This window comes from Cydia amplana, chromosome 9 (assembly GCF_948474715.1).
Source record: "Cydia amplana chromosome 9, ilCydAmpl1.1, whole genome shotgun sequence".
Classification (NCBI taxonomy): Eukaryota; Metazoa; Arthropoda; class Insecta; order Lepidoptera; family Tortricidae; genus Cydia; species Cydia amplana.
Genome location: NC_086077.1, coordinates 4,267,932 through 4,283,685, shown reverse-complemented (window position 1 = coordinate 4,283,685; position 15,754 = coordinate 4,267,932). Strand labels below are relative to the sequence as shown.

At 40.1% G+C, this 15,754-nt stretch overlaps 1 protein-coding gene and 1 non-coding gene across 2 annotated transcripts in view; one reads left to right on the top strand and one right to left on the bottom strand.

The window, feature by feature from the left end:
* The window catches only part of LOC134650982 (dynein axonemal heavy chain 3), a 94,539-nt gene that overhangs the window by 53,713 nt on the left and 25,072 nt on the right, over positions 1 to 15,754 (top strand). Inside the window, exons 40-53 of the mRNA XM_063505948.1 lie at positions 583 to 763; positions 1,566 to 1,713; positions 2,348 to 2,550; positions 3,825 to 3,950; positions 4,744 to 4,904; positions 5,542 to 5,685; positions 6,452 to 6,571; positions 7,046 to 7,211; positions 8,702 to 8,954; positions 9,771 to 9,897; positions 10,237 to 10,348; positions 11,024 to 11,137; positions 12,305 to 12,482; positions 13,312 to 13,416. Coding sequence (XP_063362018.1) covers positions 583 to 763; positions 1,566 to 1,713; positions 2,348 to 2,550; positions 3,825 to 3,950; positions 4,744 to 4,904; positions 5,542 to 5,685; positions 6,452 to 6,571; positions 7,046 to 7,211; positions 8,702 to 8,954; positions 9,771 to 9,897; positions 10,237 to 10,348; positions 11,024 to 11,137; positions 12,305 to 12,482; positions 13,312 to 13,416 — 2,138 coding nt within the window. The remainder of the gene's footprint in view (positions 1 to 582; positions 764 to 1,565; positions 1,714 to 2,347; positions 2,551 to 3,824; positions 3,951 to 4,743; positions 4,905 to 5,541; positions 5,686 to 6,451; positions 6,572 to 7,045; positions 7,212 to 8,701; positions 8,955 to 9,770; positions 9,898 to 10,236; positions 10,349 to 11,023; positions 11,138 to 12,304; positions 12,483 to 13,311; positions 13,417 to 15,754) is intronic.
* Trnaa-agc (transfer RNA alanine (anticodon AGC)) lies at positions 24 to 96 on the bottom strand. The gene has a single exon. It is a non-coding gene; the product is annotated as a tRNA-Ala (tRNA).

The window sequence follows — 15,754 nt, the reverse complement described above, 5'->3', positions numbered from 1 at the left end:
AAATTTTAAAGTGGAAAAATTACTGTTTTGGGTGAGACTTGAACTCACGGCCTCTGGATCGCTACTCCAGCGCTCTGCCATCTGAGCCACCAAGACCTCATCCATAGCCAGCAATTTTTTTCACCTTGGTCAATATACCACCCACATAGCTATATGGTATATGGTGGGGGTATACATATATCGTTCGCATTCGCATACGTTTCTGCTTGCTAAAAATTAAAATCAGATGTTATTTGTTCTAAGTCTGGCTTTCCTACCAATTAGTTTCAAGGAGCTTACGTACCTATAGTTAGTAACAAAAGTGGCTAAACGGACGAGGTGGCCGATGATCCGACCACAACTTTACTGCCAAGATAATAAGAGCGTGTGAGTGTGTGTGTGTATGTGTATGTATGTATATGTGTGTGTGTGTGTGTGTATGTCCGCATAGCTCTACTGCTGATTGTATACGAAAAATCATTCTCAAGTATGTTTATTGTGAATAAAACTTGTCGAAAACATGTTAGCCCAAACCGCACCATCCAAACACCTATGGCGCATAGTGTGTTTCAACATACAAATTATCTGGCACCCTTTCTCCAGGCAAAAGCTATTCGAAGTGATTTACAAAGCAGTGTACGCGAACTACCGCGTGCACATGGACCAGGTAATGACGGAGATGGGCTACGTGCCGGACGGAGAGAAGCTGAACAACAACCACGCCACCAACGTGTTCTTCGGGAACTATATGGAGCCTGATGCTGATCCCAAGATCTATGATCAGGTCATTTGAACATTTTTAGCCTTAGATGATATAACCAAACGGAGACGCCTTGTCTGTAATTTTCGTTACAAAACAGTCTGCCGATTTTTGCGGGGGAGGGGCATGTCAAATGTATAAGTACGTAACGTAAAAATAGCCATGTCAGATAAACGTCAGTCCATATATTAATGGGTATGACCATTAGCTGCCTATTTTCGACAGAGGGGAACTACTCAGTTTGGTTATATCCTCTAAGTTTTTAGCCTATAAAACTTGATTTTTAGTAGTTTTCTTCCTTACATCCCTTTGTACGGGTATGTAAAAGTAATTCATGTTAAGCTCTGTACTGTTTTTATGTACCATCACGCTCCGCGATTGTTGCGCTATTTAGGGTCCTAGCACTCCTAGCTAAATTGGTTGTTTTATACTTACGCTATAGAATTTCCGATTTAGCGTGAACCCTAAATGGCATAACAGTCCCGTGTGGTGACTGTATGTGCAGTGGTATTTCACTCAATAGGTGAGGAAAAATGAGAAAGCGTCTTGCGAGTCTTGCGACTCAAGCATTAGGAAGAGACAATCTAATTCGCTGTCAAAGATGGTTTGGTTTATCTCAGCCCTTGATATTGTCAGGCGTGGCTCACTCCGCGATTTCGTCGCGTCGCAACAAGTACCTAAACGTACATCCGTCCCACACCAATTTTGGTGGCTAGGCATAAGCTGCGCGTGGCGCTTGCGCCACCTAGCGGTCATATCTGTCCTAGTTAGAGAGTGAATCTTCTGTACCTAGTACTATTATTTATTCTGTGATATTGTCTCCTAGGTGATGAACCTCGATGACATGGCGGTGAAGATGGAGTACTATCTGGACGAATACAATGTCGTCTCCTCTTCGCCTATGGCCCTGGTCATGTTCCGATACGCTCTGGATCATATATCCCGGTGCACTAGGGTGCTACTGCAGGATAACGGTAAGATGGTCCATGCTAGTTTGTTGATCAGAGTTCCGTTTCTATGCGTGAAGTATGCGGTGTAGGAATTACATAAAACTGTAACATCGCACGCCTTACTGACTAGAGTCTGTGCGGAAAGAGAAGAATCGTAGAATGTATGGGGCCCAATATATACAGACTATATGGTCGCCTCAGAAGATTATACACAGCAGAGCCTCGATAAAAATTGTGTTTCCATCTTATGAAGGGCATTGACATTTGAGGACGTTGCTTCTCCAAAACTGAGGGAAATATAATTTTATCTCATATCGTATACATGAGATAAAATTATTATTTTCACTTTACTAAACTAGCTTGGAATCATCAAAATTCTACTGTAGGTATATAGGTATACTAAGCACTGTTACTGTGCATTCCGTAAGTTTGAATCTCCCTAATTTGAATTCTCCCTTCATCTACTCGAAGGTTAGCTGGAAGAGATCCCTTACAGGGATAAGTTCGCCTTTGTACCTTTATTTCTGTAAATATCATGTAAACCTGTGTTGTGTGCAATAAAGTGATTACTACTACTAAGTAATCTCACTAGGTATATTTCGTCCCTTCAATATAAAAAGAGAGATTTGTCATTCTCTAATCTCTATTCCCGCACTAGGTAATCTCTTGCTCGTCGGCGTCGGCGGCAGCGGGCGCAGCAGCGCCGTCAAACTCGCGGCCAGCATCCTCGAAATGAACGTCATCCAGATCGAGATCTCGCGCGTGTACGGCCAGAACGAGTGGCGGGACGACATACGGAAGATGCTGATGAAGGCTGGCATCATCGGCAAACCGCTGGTCTTCCTCTTCGCTGATAACCAGGTGAGATATTCTTGATGATGATGCATTCCTGTTATCTCTCATTATCATACCCCGGCCGGCGACAGCTTAATAGTGCGAGGACACACACTTTGGTCGATGTCGATAAAAACAACACGAGGTACTGGACCACCGTTATGATATGCAGAAGTATTAATTATTGTTGTAAGCAAAATTAAAACTAAGTGTTTGTATTTGTTCAGTTTAAAATTGTTTTAGGGTTATTCTTAGAAACGCGTGGAGGTATCAAGTTGAAATAAATAACAAATACTAATGGCTCAGTTAAAAAAAAAATTGTGCTTAATTAAAAGTCGACTATTCTATCGACATCCATATGTCGATAGAATAGTCGATATTTAATTAAGCACTAGGAGCAGACGCATTTTTGCTCTCGCCGGCCGGGGTATGCTCATTATAGTTCGTTTTTTTAGCATTAGAAAGAACTTGAAAGAAGGTAAGCGATTTTGACATGTCTTTTAATTGAAAAACACTTTTTAAAAATCAATAACTATTACTTATGAAAGCAGAAGACTATAAAAGATCGTATTAGATTCATAATTGTTACATATGTACCGTAACTTATTTTTAAAATGTGTTTTTCAATTAAAAGACGCATCAAGATTGTTTACCTTATTTCTAATGCTAAAAAAAACGAACTATAGGGATATGTCGAAAAATCGTCCATTTGTCGTGATCTTGAGCGGCTACTCCCAGCTCTTTCCAGCCGAGTCCAGTTGAGCCAGCCTCCACTCAACTGATCGCCTCCACTGGACACGCCACGCCACGCGAGACACTCTTGTTAAAGAAAAACAAAAGTTATTCCTCCTTCTATTTAGTAAATGGGGGTTTTCAGAAAAAATGGTACCATTTACTTTTTTTCAAAAAACCATCAACTTTTGGGTTATTTAGACTCAGAATCGTGAGTACCATTGAATGAGCCAAAGAAAAAAAAAGTATCCCCAGTTTTTCATACAAATTTTGGGTGTCAGTTTTGTAACGGTCCATACAACGTATGTGAAAATGCGTTACAAAACCAATTTTTTTGAGACACAATTTTTTTTATATCGATAGACTTCGTGATTCTGAGTAGATAACCCAAAAGTTGATGGATTTTCGAAAAAAAGTAAATGGTACACTTTTAAGTGAAATGCCCAAATACAGCATGAGAAATTTGCATCTGTCCATGATTGCTCTTGAGGTGCTTTTCGAACCGGTTGAAAATGAAGAAGTAAATAATATTCACGTTCGTAGTAAGTTATTTTCAAATACACTTTCAGATTATGTACGAAGGTATGGTAGAAGACATAAACATGCTGCTGAATACCGGAGACATTCCGAATCTTTATGGCATGGACGAGAAGGTGGAAATTCTGGACAAAATGCAGTCAGCTGTGAGGGAATCGGTAAGAAATTACAACACAAATATACTGCTATCTAAATATTTCTAGGTAGATATAATTCAATAAAGGTGGGTTGACTAGGTTCCAGTAGCACCATCCGCACTTGACAGGCTGATCAACGTCACCCGGCGCGCCGCGGCGCTTTACTATGAAACTTTCCATACAATAAAATTTAGCGAACTCTTTATCGTTAAAACGTACGCAAAATTTTATTGTATCGGAAATTTCATAGTTCATTGCCGATTGCCGGTTGTCAATCCCTCAATTGTGGTTGATGCAAATGGCCTTTAATGTTAATAGTTTACGGGTCTGCTATTGCACGGTAGGAGATAAACAGTTCCAACACGAAGTCCAAGCAAACATGGATCCTCGCTTACCATTACCATGGCAACGGCCCGCACCAGATATCTACCTAATGGCTCCTCTACACGATGGGCCAGCGCCGGCCACTCCAAGGGACGCAGCCATGCGGTAGAATGAGATAGCAATATCACTTGCTCCCTCTAACGCATAAATGCGTCCCTTGGAGTGGCCGGCGCTGGCCATAAGGCCCCGGGAAAGCACGGGAAGTCACGACACGGTAGCCTCGGCATGCCTAAGGACGCCTAGTCAGTCTTAAGGTTGCTTCGGCAGCGTATCTAAAGACGCCGTGGCAGTCTTCGGGATTTTTTGTATTTATTTAACTATGTAAATGTATTTCTGGTGTATTTGGTGTCTGAATAAATGATATAATAATTATAAAAAACAATTGAAATCAAATGAAAAATGAGCTTATTATTTTAAATTTGTCAAACAGGGCAGGAAAATGGAGACGACCCCGTTAGCCATGTTCGGATTCTACGTGGAGCGCGTGAAGGCGAACCTTCGCATCGTGATGGCCATGTCGCCGATCGGTGACTCCTTCAGGAACCGACTGCGGATGTTCCCTTCGCTCATCAACTGCTGCACCATCGACTGGTAACATACCTATTTGTATTCTAGACTACTCTAGAAAACTTTATACGAGTATTTATATATAAACAGAACTACTGATGAATCTTTATCTTTATATTTTTTTATTTTTATTTTTTCTCTAGAATACAATGCCTACGCGCAGTTTTCCCTTAAGGGTACTGGTCGCGACTGGCTACCATATGGCTTAAAAATTTAACAGTATCACCAGGCGTAGCTCACTCCGCAATTTCGTCGCTTTGCTACAGGTAGCTAAAAGTACATCCGTTCCACCCTAATTTTGGGGAAAGCCATAAGCCGCGCGTGGCACTGTCGCCACCTAGCGGCCATATCTGTGCTGATCGTAACAGACGCGTTTTGTTAGAGAGTGAGTCTTCTGTACCTAGTACTATTATTTATTCTGTGGTATCACACCAAGACTACTTAATACATTCCCGAAAAATCTAAAGAGCAACGTTCGTAGGCAAACTTTGGAGAAACAGTCCAGGCGGCCTAGCCAAGGTGACAATCGCTTGCGCTTCGCCATCGAATCGCTTTGTGTCTCTCACTCTTCCATATTAGTGTGACAGTGAAAGTTGCGTTTCGTTCATTGGCATGTTGTCTACGGGGCCAGTTATGTTAAGATATCAGCACTAATTTACAGGTTCACAGCCTGGCCTCCCGAAGCCTTGGAGCGGGTCGCGCAGATGTTCATATCCAAGATGCAAGGCGTTGGAGAGGACTTGTGCACCGCGTGCGTGGAGATCTGTCAGCTGTTCCATATGAGTGTCGTCCAGCTGAGCGATAGGTAAGCTAAGTATGCGTTAGGTTAGATACAACGTCACTGCTCTTTAACCTGACCAGTCCACCGTGTTAGAGATATATGAGGAGTGTCTTTTCAAAAGGGTTTATTTTTTTCTTAACGGTACTTCTAGAGAGAACCTTGCTCAAGAAAACTTAAGGTCCAATTTAGAAATAGATTCCCAGAAAAAATAAACCCTTTTGAAAAGACACTCCTCATATATGCCTTATTTCCGCTCGCCCTTCCACTATGACCAATCTCAAGTTTCTTATCTCAGTCGATCAGGTTTGTTTTGAGGATCAAATGTCTGTATGGACCCATTGCAATATAAAAGTCACAAATGATGGTCAAAGTCTGGCACCCGCACTTTACTGACGAAACGCTTCTAACAAAATGGCAATACATCGTGACGTCACCATGTAACGTTAGAAGCCGCTTCGATGTATGGAAAACAAGGAAATTGCGATTTTGTCGTTGAAATATTGCGTTTATGTATATTGTTGCTATACCATATTTTTTTTAATTAAATGTAAGGAATCGAATGGTACCATTATTTTTTTTCCTATTTGGAAGTAATTTTTTTTTTTTACTTTTAAGTCTTGTTTTTTTTATTGCCGTATATTTTTTAAGTTTCCAATGTATTGTGATAAATTGCTCATTTTCTATCTACATATTTAACTAGAATTAGTTATAAAATTCAACATTGTGTCAACAACCCTATTGTAGGTAAAGTCAATGAGTCAAATAAGAAAAATAATGTCATGTTTAACAGGTTTTATAGCGAACAGAAGCGCAAGGTGTACGTTACGCCCACCAGCTACTTGGAGTTGATTAAGGCCTTTCAGAATCTGTACGCCATGAAAGTGGATCAGATCACCCGCGCAAGAATACGGTATGAGTCATTTTATATTTTCATGTCATTTGTAAATAATGTGCAACAAGTTGAACAGATTTTTAACACGAGATTTAAATTTTTTTGGTAGGTAGTTCATACGATTATTCCAAGTACGGTTTGGATTTCTCTAGTTTCTCGAGTATGCGAGAAATTTTCAATAAGACACCAATATTCTAAGTCAGCTTCTGATGACAGGAAGTCAATTGGTTGACGCAATAAAGGGCCTCTAGGAAACTCAATGTTAGCCCGTAAAGTACAGCCTATTCCACATTTATTTAATCGTATGGCATAGTATGATAAACAGGAAACAGACAGTTATAAATACAGATTAAGTCCAATGCCACACATACTCGTAGGATAATCTTCACTGTTGCCTTAAACTAATATTGAAGAGGCGAATCATATATTCTTATATATGCTAGGTAATTTTTCCAATATGTATCATGCTATGGTATTACTAAATGATTCCAGGTACGAAACTGGCTTAGAACAACTAGACTTCGCGGCGGGACAGGTCGCTGTAATGCAGCAGAACCTGAGGGACCTGCAGCCGTTGCTGGTTGAGACGTCGGATAAGACTGAGAAGCTTATGATCAAAATCGAGCAGGACACCGTAGTCGTGGAGAAACAGAAGGAGGTTTGTTCCTGTAACGCAGGGGTCACCAAATAGGTTAGCGGTCCGCATTTGGACCGCCGACCTATTGAATTTTTTGCTTATTTAATAAACTCAAGGAGAAACGGACCGCGATGGTCATTTTATTTTAAGAACCGGACCCCTGAAGAAACGAATTCAACGGGTCACCCCTGCTGTGTCGTTGCGGAGCAGGGGAATACCTACGTTGTAAATAAGAAAGAAAACAAAGGTGTGCTTTATTAGCACATCTGTGTATTGACAGCAATTTACCTCATAGCAGAAAGCAAACCGGGACTGGAACCTGAGGTGGCATGAGCTTTCTCTGCCAAAAATGTGGGAGGTCGTGCCGCTCACGCATCGGCCTCCACAGACACCAAACCCGTTGCCTAAACAGCAATGCATAAATCGTCTGCAATCTTGGAGGATACAACTAAACGGAGTAGCCATTAACAGGCTTTCCCCTCTGTCGAAAATAGGCGGCCAACGGTCATACACAATGTATGGACTGACGTTTATCTGACATGGCTATTTTTACGTTACGCATACATTTGACGTTCCCCTCCCCCGCAAAAATCGGCAGACTGTTTTGTACAGAAAATTACAGACATGGCGTCTCCGTTTGATTATATCCTCCAAGTCTGCAATAGACGCAAAGGCCTGTGATGATGACCTCGTCTAAACTAGTTTGCATTTAGTATGTTATAAATAAATAAATAAATATTATAGGACATTATTACACAAATTGACTAAGCCCCACGGTAAGCTCAAGAAAGCTTGTGTTGTGGGTACTCAGACAACGATATATATAATATACAAATACTTAAATACATAGAAAACAACCATGACTCAGGAACAAATATCTGTGCTCATCACACAAATAAATGCCCTTACTGGGATTCGAACCCAGGACCGCGGCTTCACAGGCAGGGCCACTACCCACTAGGCCAGACCGTATGTTGAAGTTTAAGAATACTTATATGTCTAACAAATAATGAGTAAGTATTAGAATCAACCAGGGATGTTGCGAATATCCGCATCCGCAACCGCGGAACTTCCGCATTATTTTCAACATCCGCATCCGCATAAAATCGATGCGGATTTAATGCGGATGCGGATGTGGAACAGGTCGGTACAGGAACGTCTTAGCATCGGCGTAAGTGCTAGACTGCTAGGTAATTTAGTAATTAACCAAAAAAACCTATTAGAAATGAGCAGTCAAGCGTGAGTGGGACTTAATGTACGGAACCCTTGGAACGCGAGTCCGACTCGCACTTGGCCGGTTTTTTTGAAATGAAAATTACTAAAATGTAATATTTGACGTTTTTTATGGTACTATCTTGACATCCGCATCCGCATCCGCATCCGCGGATGTGAGCCTTTAAAAATCCGCATCCGCATCCGCGGATGTCAAAAAATCGGCATCCGCAACATCCCTGGAATCAACAACCAGAAATAATGAATATTCCTGTGTTTACACCACTTTATTCTAACAGATCGTAGGTGCCGACGAAGCTTTAGCCAACGAAGCAGCGGCCGCCGCCCAGGCCATCAAGGACGACTGCGAGTCCGACTTGGCCGAGGCCGTGCCAGCCCTCAACGCCGCCTTGGACGCCCTGAACACCCTCAAGCCGGCTGACATCACGCTCGTGAAGAGCATGAAGAACCCGCCCGCGGGCGTGAAGCTGGTGATGGAGGCGGTTTGCGTCATGAAAGGGATTAAAGGGGATAGGAAGATGGGCCCCGATGGTTAGTGGCAGTTAAGGCCCATTTAGACGCGCGAACTCGTATACGATTTTAGTTACATTTATTTTATTTTATTTTATTTTATTTTATTTTATTTTATTTTATTTTATTTTATTTTATTTTATCTTATTTTATTTTATTTTATTTTATTAAAGGCACACTTTACAGACGACATTCAATACATGATTACAATAAAAGTGGTAGGCTTTGTATAGAAATGCCACCCAAAATAAGTGAGCACAGCAAGAACAATAAATAATAACGAGCAAAAACTATCCTAAAATTATAAAAAAAACACTACTACTTAACTACTACTGTTATTCTTTTTGAGACCTTTTTTTTGCGGACCATTGAGGTTAAATCAATTCAGCCGACCGATCAAATGACGCGATGTAATGACTCTCGCATGCGAGTTCTTGCACCGTCTAAATGAGCCCTTATTTCTGTTTTTACAAGCTTCTATTTAACTTGCACTGTTTGTTTGTAATATGTTTGTTCGTGTCAAATCTCCCAAATTATATTATTCGATTGAGCTGAAACTTCATATACATAATATTATAATATGTAAGTTGGGTGACAATGCAATATTATGGTATCATCGAGCTGATATGATGGACACCGGAGGTGGTCATAGGAACTCTATGATAATATAACGCAACTTAATTGTGTTGTGGTTTCTTAGAATTGCATCGATGAGTATTAGTTGACTATTGAAAGAAAAGTACAGTCGGCGATAGTAACTTGTATCAAAAATGAAAATGTTTCTTTTTTTGATGATCCAAGGTTAGAAATAATGAAATTATATGACGCTTTGAACAGGCAAACCGTTTGAGGACTATTGGGGACCCTCGCAGAAGATGTTGGGCGACATGAAGTTTCTGGAGAACCTGAAAGCTTATGACAAGGACAACATACCTCCTGCCGTTATGAAGAAGATTCGAGACAAGTAATTAACCAATTACATTACAATTACGTTGTTTGATGTAGAATTTAAAGCTGGTCAAGCAAATCTTGTCAGTAGAAAAAGGCGCGAAATTAAAATTTTCTATGGGACGATTTCCCGTCGCGCCGACATATTTTAAATTTGCCGCCTTTTTCTACTGACAAGATCTGCTTGACCAGCTATAACTGCTTTTCTAGACTGATATCGACCGGGATATGAACCGTGATTACCTTTGCGGTCGATATAAGTCTAGTGAAACTAACCGTGAATCATTCAAAACTGTTATTAACTGTTTTTATTGTCGGAATGTAGTTTTCATAATCTTACATTATCTTTTAACAGATACATTCCTGACCGCGAGTTCGATCCCGCCGTTATCGCCAAAGTGTCTTCCGCTTGCGAAGGTCTGTGCAAGTGGGTTCGTGCTATGGATGTGTATGATCGGGTCATCAAGGTAAGAAATTCAACAACATCTTATGTGGAGGTTTATAGCATCATGCCGATAAAATTCTAGAGTGAAGCAATGATATTATATAACCATAGATAGTTTATACTCATACTTGAGGAGCACAAAAAATACTTCCATATTTATTTCTGTGCCTACGAAGAAATTTCTTATTTTTTATTAGTTTTCTCATTACAACCATCTTTGTCACACTCGTTGTTAAACATAAGGTCGTCTCTTTCTCTTTCGGTGTGCGGGAGCTCGTTAGCACGTGCACATTTCTCGCTTGTCCAGCCGCGTCTAAAGGAAACTTGTCCAATTTGTCACAAGTTAAGCGCTTCAATTTTGGAACGCCTATAACCTATCTTGAGTTATAAATCATTGGAGTGAAGGTGACACGCGGTGTATCCAACAGTCGTGTAGAGACATGAAACTGTCAGCATCTTTTAAATTCAGAATTCGAAAGAAAGAAAATAAATTTATTCAGGACGCTTACAGTATTGATTAAATCTAATACAACACTTTTATTAATATAAAACATAAACGTCATTGAAAAGGTCTCCCCTCAGCTTGGTGTCAAGTTACTTTTCAGGTATCTTGACACTCGTCTTTCGTGGAGACCTGACCAAGCGATCGCGTCAGCACGTAAACTTAAACTTCGTCAATTTACCATTTAATTTTCAGGTTGTAGCTCCGAAGAAAGCGGCGCTGTTTGAAGCTGAATCAGAACTTCAGTCGCAGATGAACACGTTGAACGCTAAACGAGCGCAGTTGCAGGGTGTACTTGACAAGTTACAGGTTAGTAACAGCAAAGACTCATTCATTGAACTAGATGAGTAAAGTCTGTATGGCTCGTCAGTACGTTATGAGACTTATGAGGTAACTCTGGTTGTCAAAAATTGATGTTTGACAATTCAACGACTACAAAACATACAGCGCAGTATATCGCAAGTTATTTCGGCTGTCAAACTACTTAAAAGGGGCACATATATTTCTTAGACTTTACCTCTCTGTTAAAATCAATAACTCTTTGGTAACAGTGTCAAATATATTTATAACAAAAGTCTACAGTCACGTCACGATTAACGCACTCTTTTACCTCGAATGGTGCCTTTAAAATTGTCCAGGCAAGCTGTATTACTCACACAGCACAGTGACTCTCTAACAAAACGCGTCTATTACGACAGATATGACCGCTAGGTGGCGCAAGCGCGAGTAGGCGTCCGTTCCGTAGCGATGCACGTCAACTACTATGGCTAGACATCAAAATTGGTGTGAGCCGTATGTACTTGTAGCGACGCGACGAAATCACGGAGTGGGCCACGCCTGGTTGCAGTACCAAAAGCAACGGACGCATCACACCGGCTCCTTCATGACGTTTCTTTGAATATACACTATGTACGATAAGAGCGTGACCGGTAAAACTTGTATTGCGATATTTTAAACCATTTTCATTCAAACACCTTCTGATTGTATCTAGAGATATCTTGAAACCTTTTTTCTTTAGTTTTCTTGCTCAGAAGGCCCAGAACGCAATGATAGAAGTGATTTTTTTGAAAACATCTGCAAGACCCGTTTTAAATCCTATGTGGAGGAGGTCTTTTTTATTTTTTCCCGTGTTCTGATAAATCGTAAACATTTTTATACTCCATATAATGCTTCATCCACTTAATTACAAACGCCTTCGATTTATTTATATGCAATCAGCTTGGTTTCGTAACATTTTTGGCCCTTTCGGGTACGTACAGAAGAACACTGTCTCATAATAACGTGAATCGTAAGCGACATTCTTTTTTTTATTGAAGTTTAGGTGGGAAACTGTCAAAAGATTTTTATTATTTTTTACGAAGCATTGTAGGCAAAAGAATATTCTATTCAGCTAGTACTTTTTTTTCTGTGCCACATCCTTAAAATATACATGAACCCTGGTCACGCTCTTGTCAAACACACTGTATTTCCGCATAGGCCTTGAACGACGAGTTCGCCGGGATGACACGCAAGAAGAAAGGTCTAGAAGACGAAATAGAACTCTGCTCCACGAAGTTGTCCAGAGCTGAACAGCTGATCGGCGGCCTGGGCGGAGAAAAGGCGCGTTGGTCAGAGCTGGCGCATGATTTACAAGAGCTACTGGGCAAAGTGATTGGTATGTATGATATGATATCTTCTTCAAACTAGCGTTTTCCCGGCTTAGCGCCAGGGTCCGCTTTCCTGCTCAGCTTCTCCACTTCACCCGATCCTCAAGTGTGAGATTGTTTTCTTCCATGTCCGTTTTTTTTTTTTTTTTAATGGACTTGAGGGCGGTGTTGCCCGTAGCCAACGTCAAGTAAATTAAAGGGAAGGAAATTAAACGCGGAACAAGGATTAAAGGTAATTCGGAATTTGGAAAGTGTAGTGGTCAGGACAGGTAGGTATATAAATGAAATACAAAATGATAAATATACTTAGTTTTATAAAATATTATACTTTTATATCATTGTAAACGATGAATGAAGCTAGGACGTTATAAAAGTCTGGATTGATGAGCAAGGAAGGGATGTCTATTGGAAATGGAACATTTTTGGATAGTAAAGAATCCATCAAAGCAGTACGTCCATGTCCGTTATCAGTGTTATCACGACGTCCAGCCAGCGCTTCTTAGGCCTACCGCGTGGTTGGTATCTATGATATGCTAAGAAAAAAATAGAAGAAAAGTTTAGAAGACTAAATCGAGCTCTGCTCTATGAAGGTATTTCGAGCTGAGAGCTGACGCACGATTTTCAAGAGCACGACTTGGCAAAGTGATTGTACGCACGAGTATAATCGAATTGAATCGAGTATTTAAGAGGCTATCCGTATGGATCGCTTGACTATTATTAATAGTCAGTATTCATTGTTCAACTGTTGTCGTACGGAGGGTTAACTTTTCATTCCCAGCATGCCAGCTGTTTGAAAATAGTTGATATGAAAAATTAAAAAAAACTTGTTATTTTCAGGTGACGTGTTATTGGCGGCCGGTTTTATAGCGTACCTCGGTCCGTACACCGTGAACTACAGGCGAGAGATCCTGGTCATTTGGAACAAACGCACTTGGGAACTGGGTGAGCTCAGTATTTAACACATTCAGCGCCGAAAACCCGACTATTGGGTATTTTATGATTTCGTTCCCAGGCCGGACGACCCGAGAGTCGGGATCGTGGTACTACACCTTTATATAACGACATTTTTGTGGCCTGGCTCGAATGTCTTGTTTGGCAAAGAATGTGTTAAATCAAAACTTCTTGCACATACCGTGTCTTGTCAGTGATTGTCTTAGCCAGGAATGGTTTTTTTGTAGTATTCTACTAAAATCTTTACAAAAGCCTTATATTGGACTATTTTGTCGTAGGATAATAAAACGTATTTTCATTAAGAATTGTTTGCGTGTTTCGAAAATGCAAATGAAGCGCTGGTGGCTTAGCGGTTAGAGCGTGCGACTTGCAATCCGGAGGTCGCGGGTTCAAACCCCCACTCGTACCAATGAGTTTTTCGGAACTTATGTACGAAATATTATTTGATATTTACCAGTCGCTTTTCGGTGAACGAAAACATCGTGAGGAAACCGGACTAATCCCAATAAGGTCTAGTTTACCGTCTGAGTTGGAAGGTCAGATGGCAGTCGCTTTCGTAAAAACTAGTGCCTACGCCAATTACTGGGATTAGTTGCCAAGCGGGCCCCAGGCTCCCATGAGCCGTGGCCAAAATGCCGGGACAACGCGAGGAAGAAGAAGAGCGTGTTTCGAAAATTTCATCGTCTTATCGTGTCAGGGTTCGAAATTATCCAGATAATTATCCGAGAAATATCTGATAAATATCCTGACGATAAAAATCACGATACTTATCGAGATAATTATCAAGATAACTACAGTGAACGCATATAAACCATGGAAGTATTCTGTCCGCTCAATTATGACCCAACGTAAAGTATTCGATTGTAGGCGGTGCTTACAGAGTGTTCGATTGGCAACTTCAGTTCGGCCGAGATGACAGTCAGTGACGGATGGCTAAATTAGTTTATAAAAACTACGTTTTTTTGTAATTAAAAATGTCTTCATGTGTCGTGAAGTGGTGCAGAAGTTATTTTAGTTCATATCAAGGACAGTGGAATCACTTTTCACTTGTAGTAAACAGATAACTTCAGTAAAATTTGGAATAAACATGACGACATTTTTTCAATGCTATCGTGCTAAGCTAAAACGTAATAACTGCATACGACTTTCATAACAACATACGACTTTTTAAATTTCGAGGATAATAGGGATGGTTTTATGCCAAATGAAGTAGACTATTTTATTAACTTATGTTTGGTTTAGGTGTTTTCTATATAATTATAAATGTAGTAATAAATTCCTTCTTACAGATTTGTATTTTCCTTTTTTATTTCATGAGATGGAACTATAAAAAAACTACCTAGTTATTTCAAATTAATAATCAAATTTAGTATTGTCATTTTACATTACTTTCCATTCAGATTCCCACAAGATGCTATTCGCAGAGAACTATGGAAAAAAGCTGTCCAATTAGAGAGACATGAAATTGAGTGGATGCCTGGCAAGATATCTAGAATATTATGTTCTATTCATGAGATAACCCGTGAGACAATCATACCCGGTCTCCTATATGTAGATACATTTTTTTCTATCACACTTTCACTGAATTAATTTAACAAATACACACATTATCTGAAAATGTTGATCATTTGAATCCACTCTCTACTGTCACATATATGTAGGTTCTCTCTCAAGCCATTTCCGTCAGTAGAAAAGAGCGGCAAATTTAGAAAATGTAAGCGCGCGAACGGTTATGGTCCCATACAAAATTTTGCGCCTTTTTCTACTGACAAACTTGCTTGACCGGCTATATACATAATAAAATATTTCCATTGGAACTGAAAGTGGGGATTTATTGTGACTCCGCCTGTTCAAATGTTTTTGACCAGATTCGTGTACCCATGTAAATTTTGCAGGCTGTATAGCCTGTCCGATTTCTAAGATCAAGTTCGCCATACATTTACTATGGCGTACTTGATCTTAGAAAAACGGACAGACTATACCAGTACGGCTACCATCAGTTTGGCACTGACATAAACGCCGTCGAGAACGTAATTTACTTTCTATACATCTCGCTCGTACTCGCATATTAGTGCAAACGAGATGTATAGAAAGTAAATTACGTTCTCGATAGCGTAAATGTCAGTTTTGACACTGTCAGTGACTCATGGTACGGGCTCTGAACGTGACTTCACACTGCCATACAGATTGATAATAAAATATACAAAATACTTATTATAGCGGAATACATTTATACAACAATGAATATTTAATTATGTTGAGTTAGTCTGTCATTTAATTTCATAACAACATTTTAACTAGTTATGTTTCATTTCATTTCATTTATTTA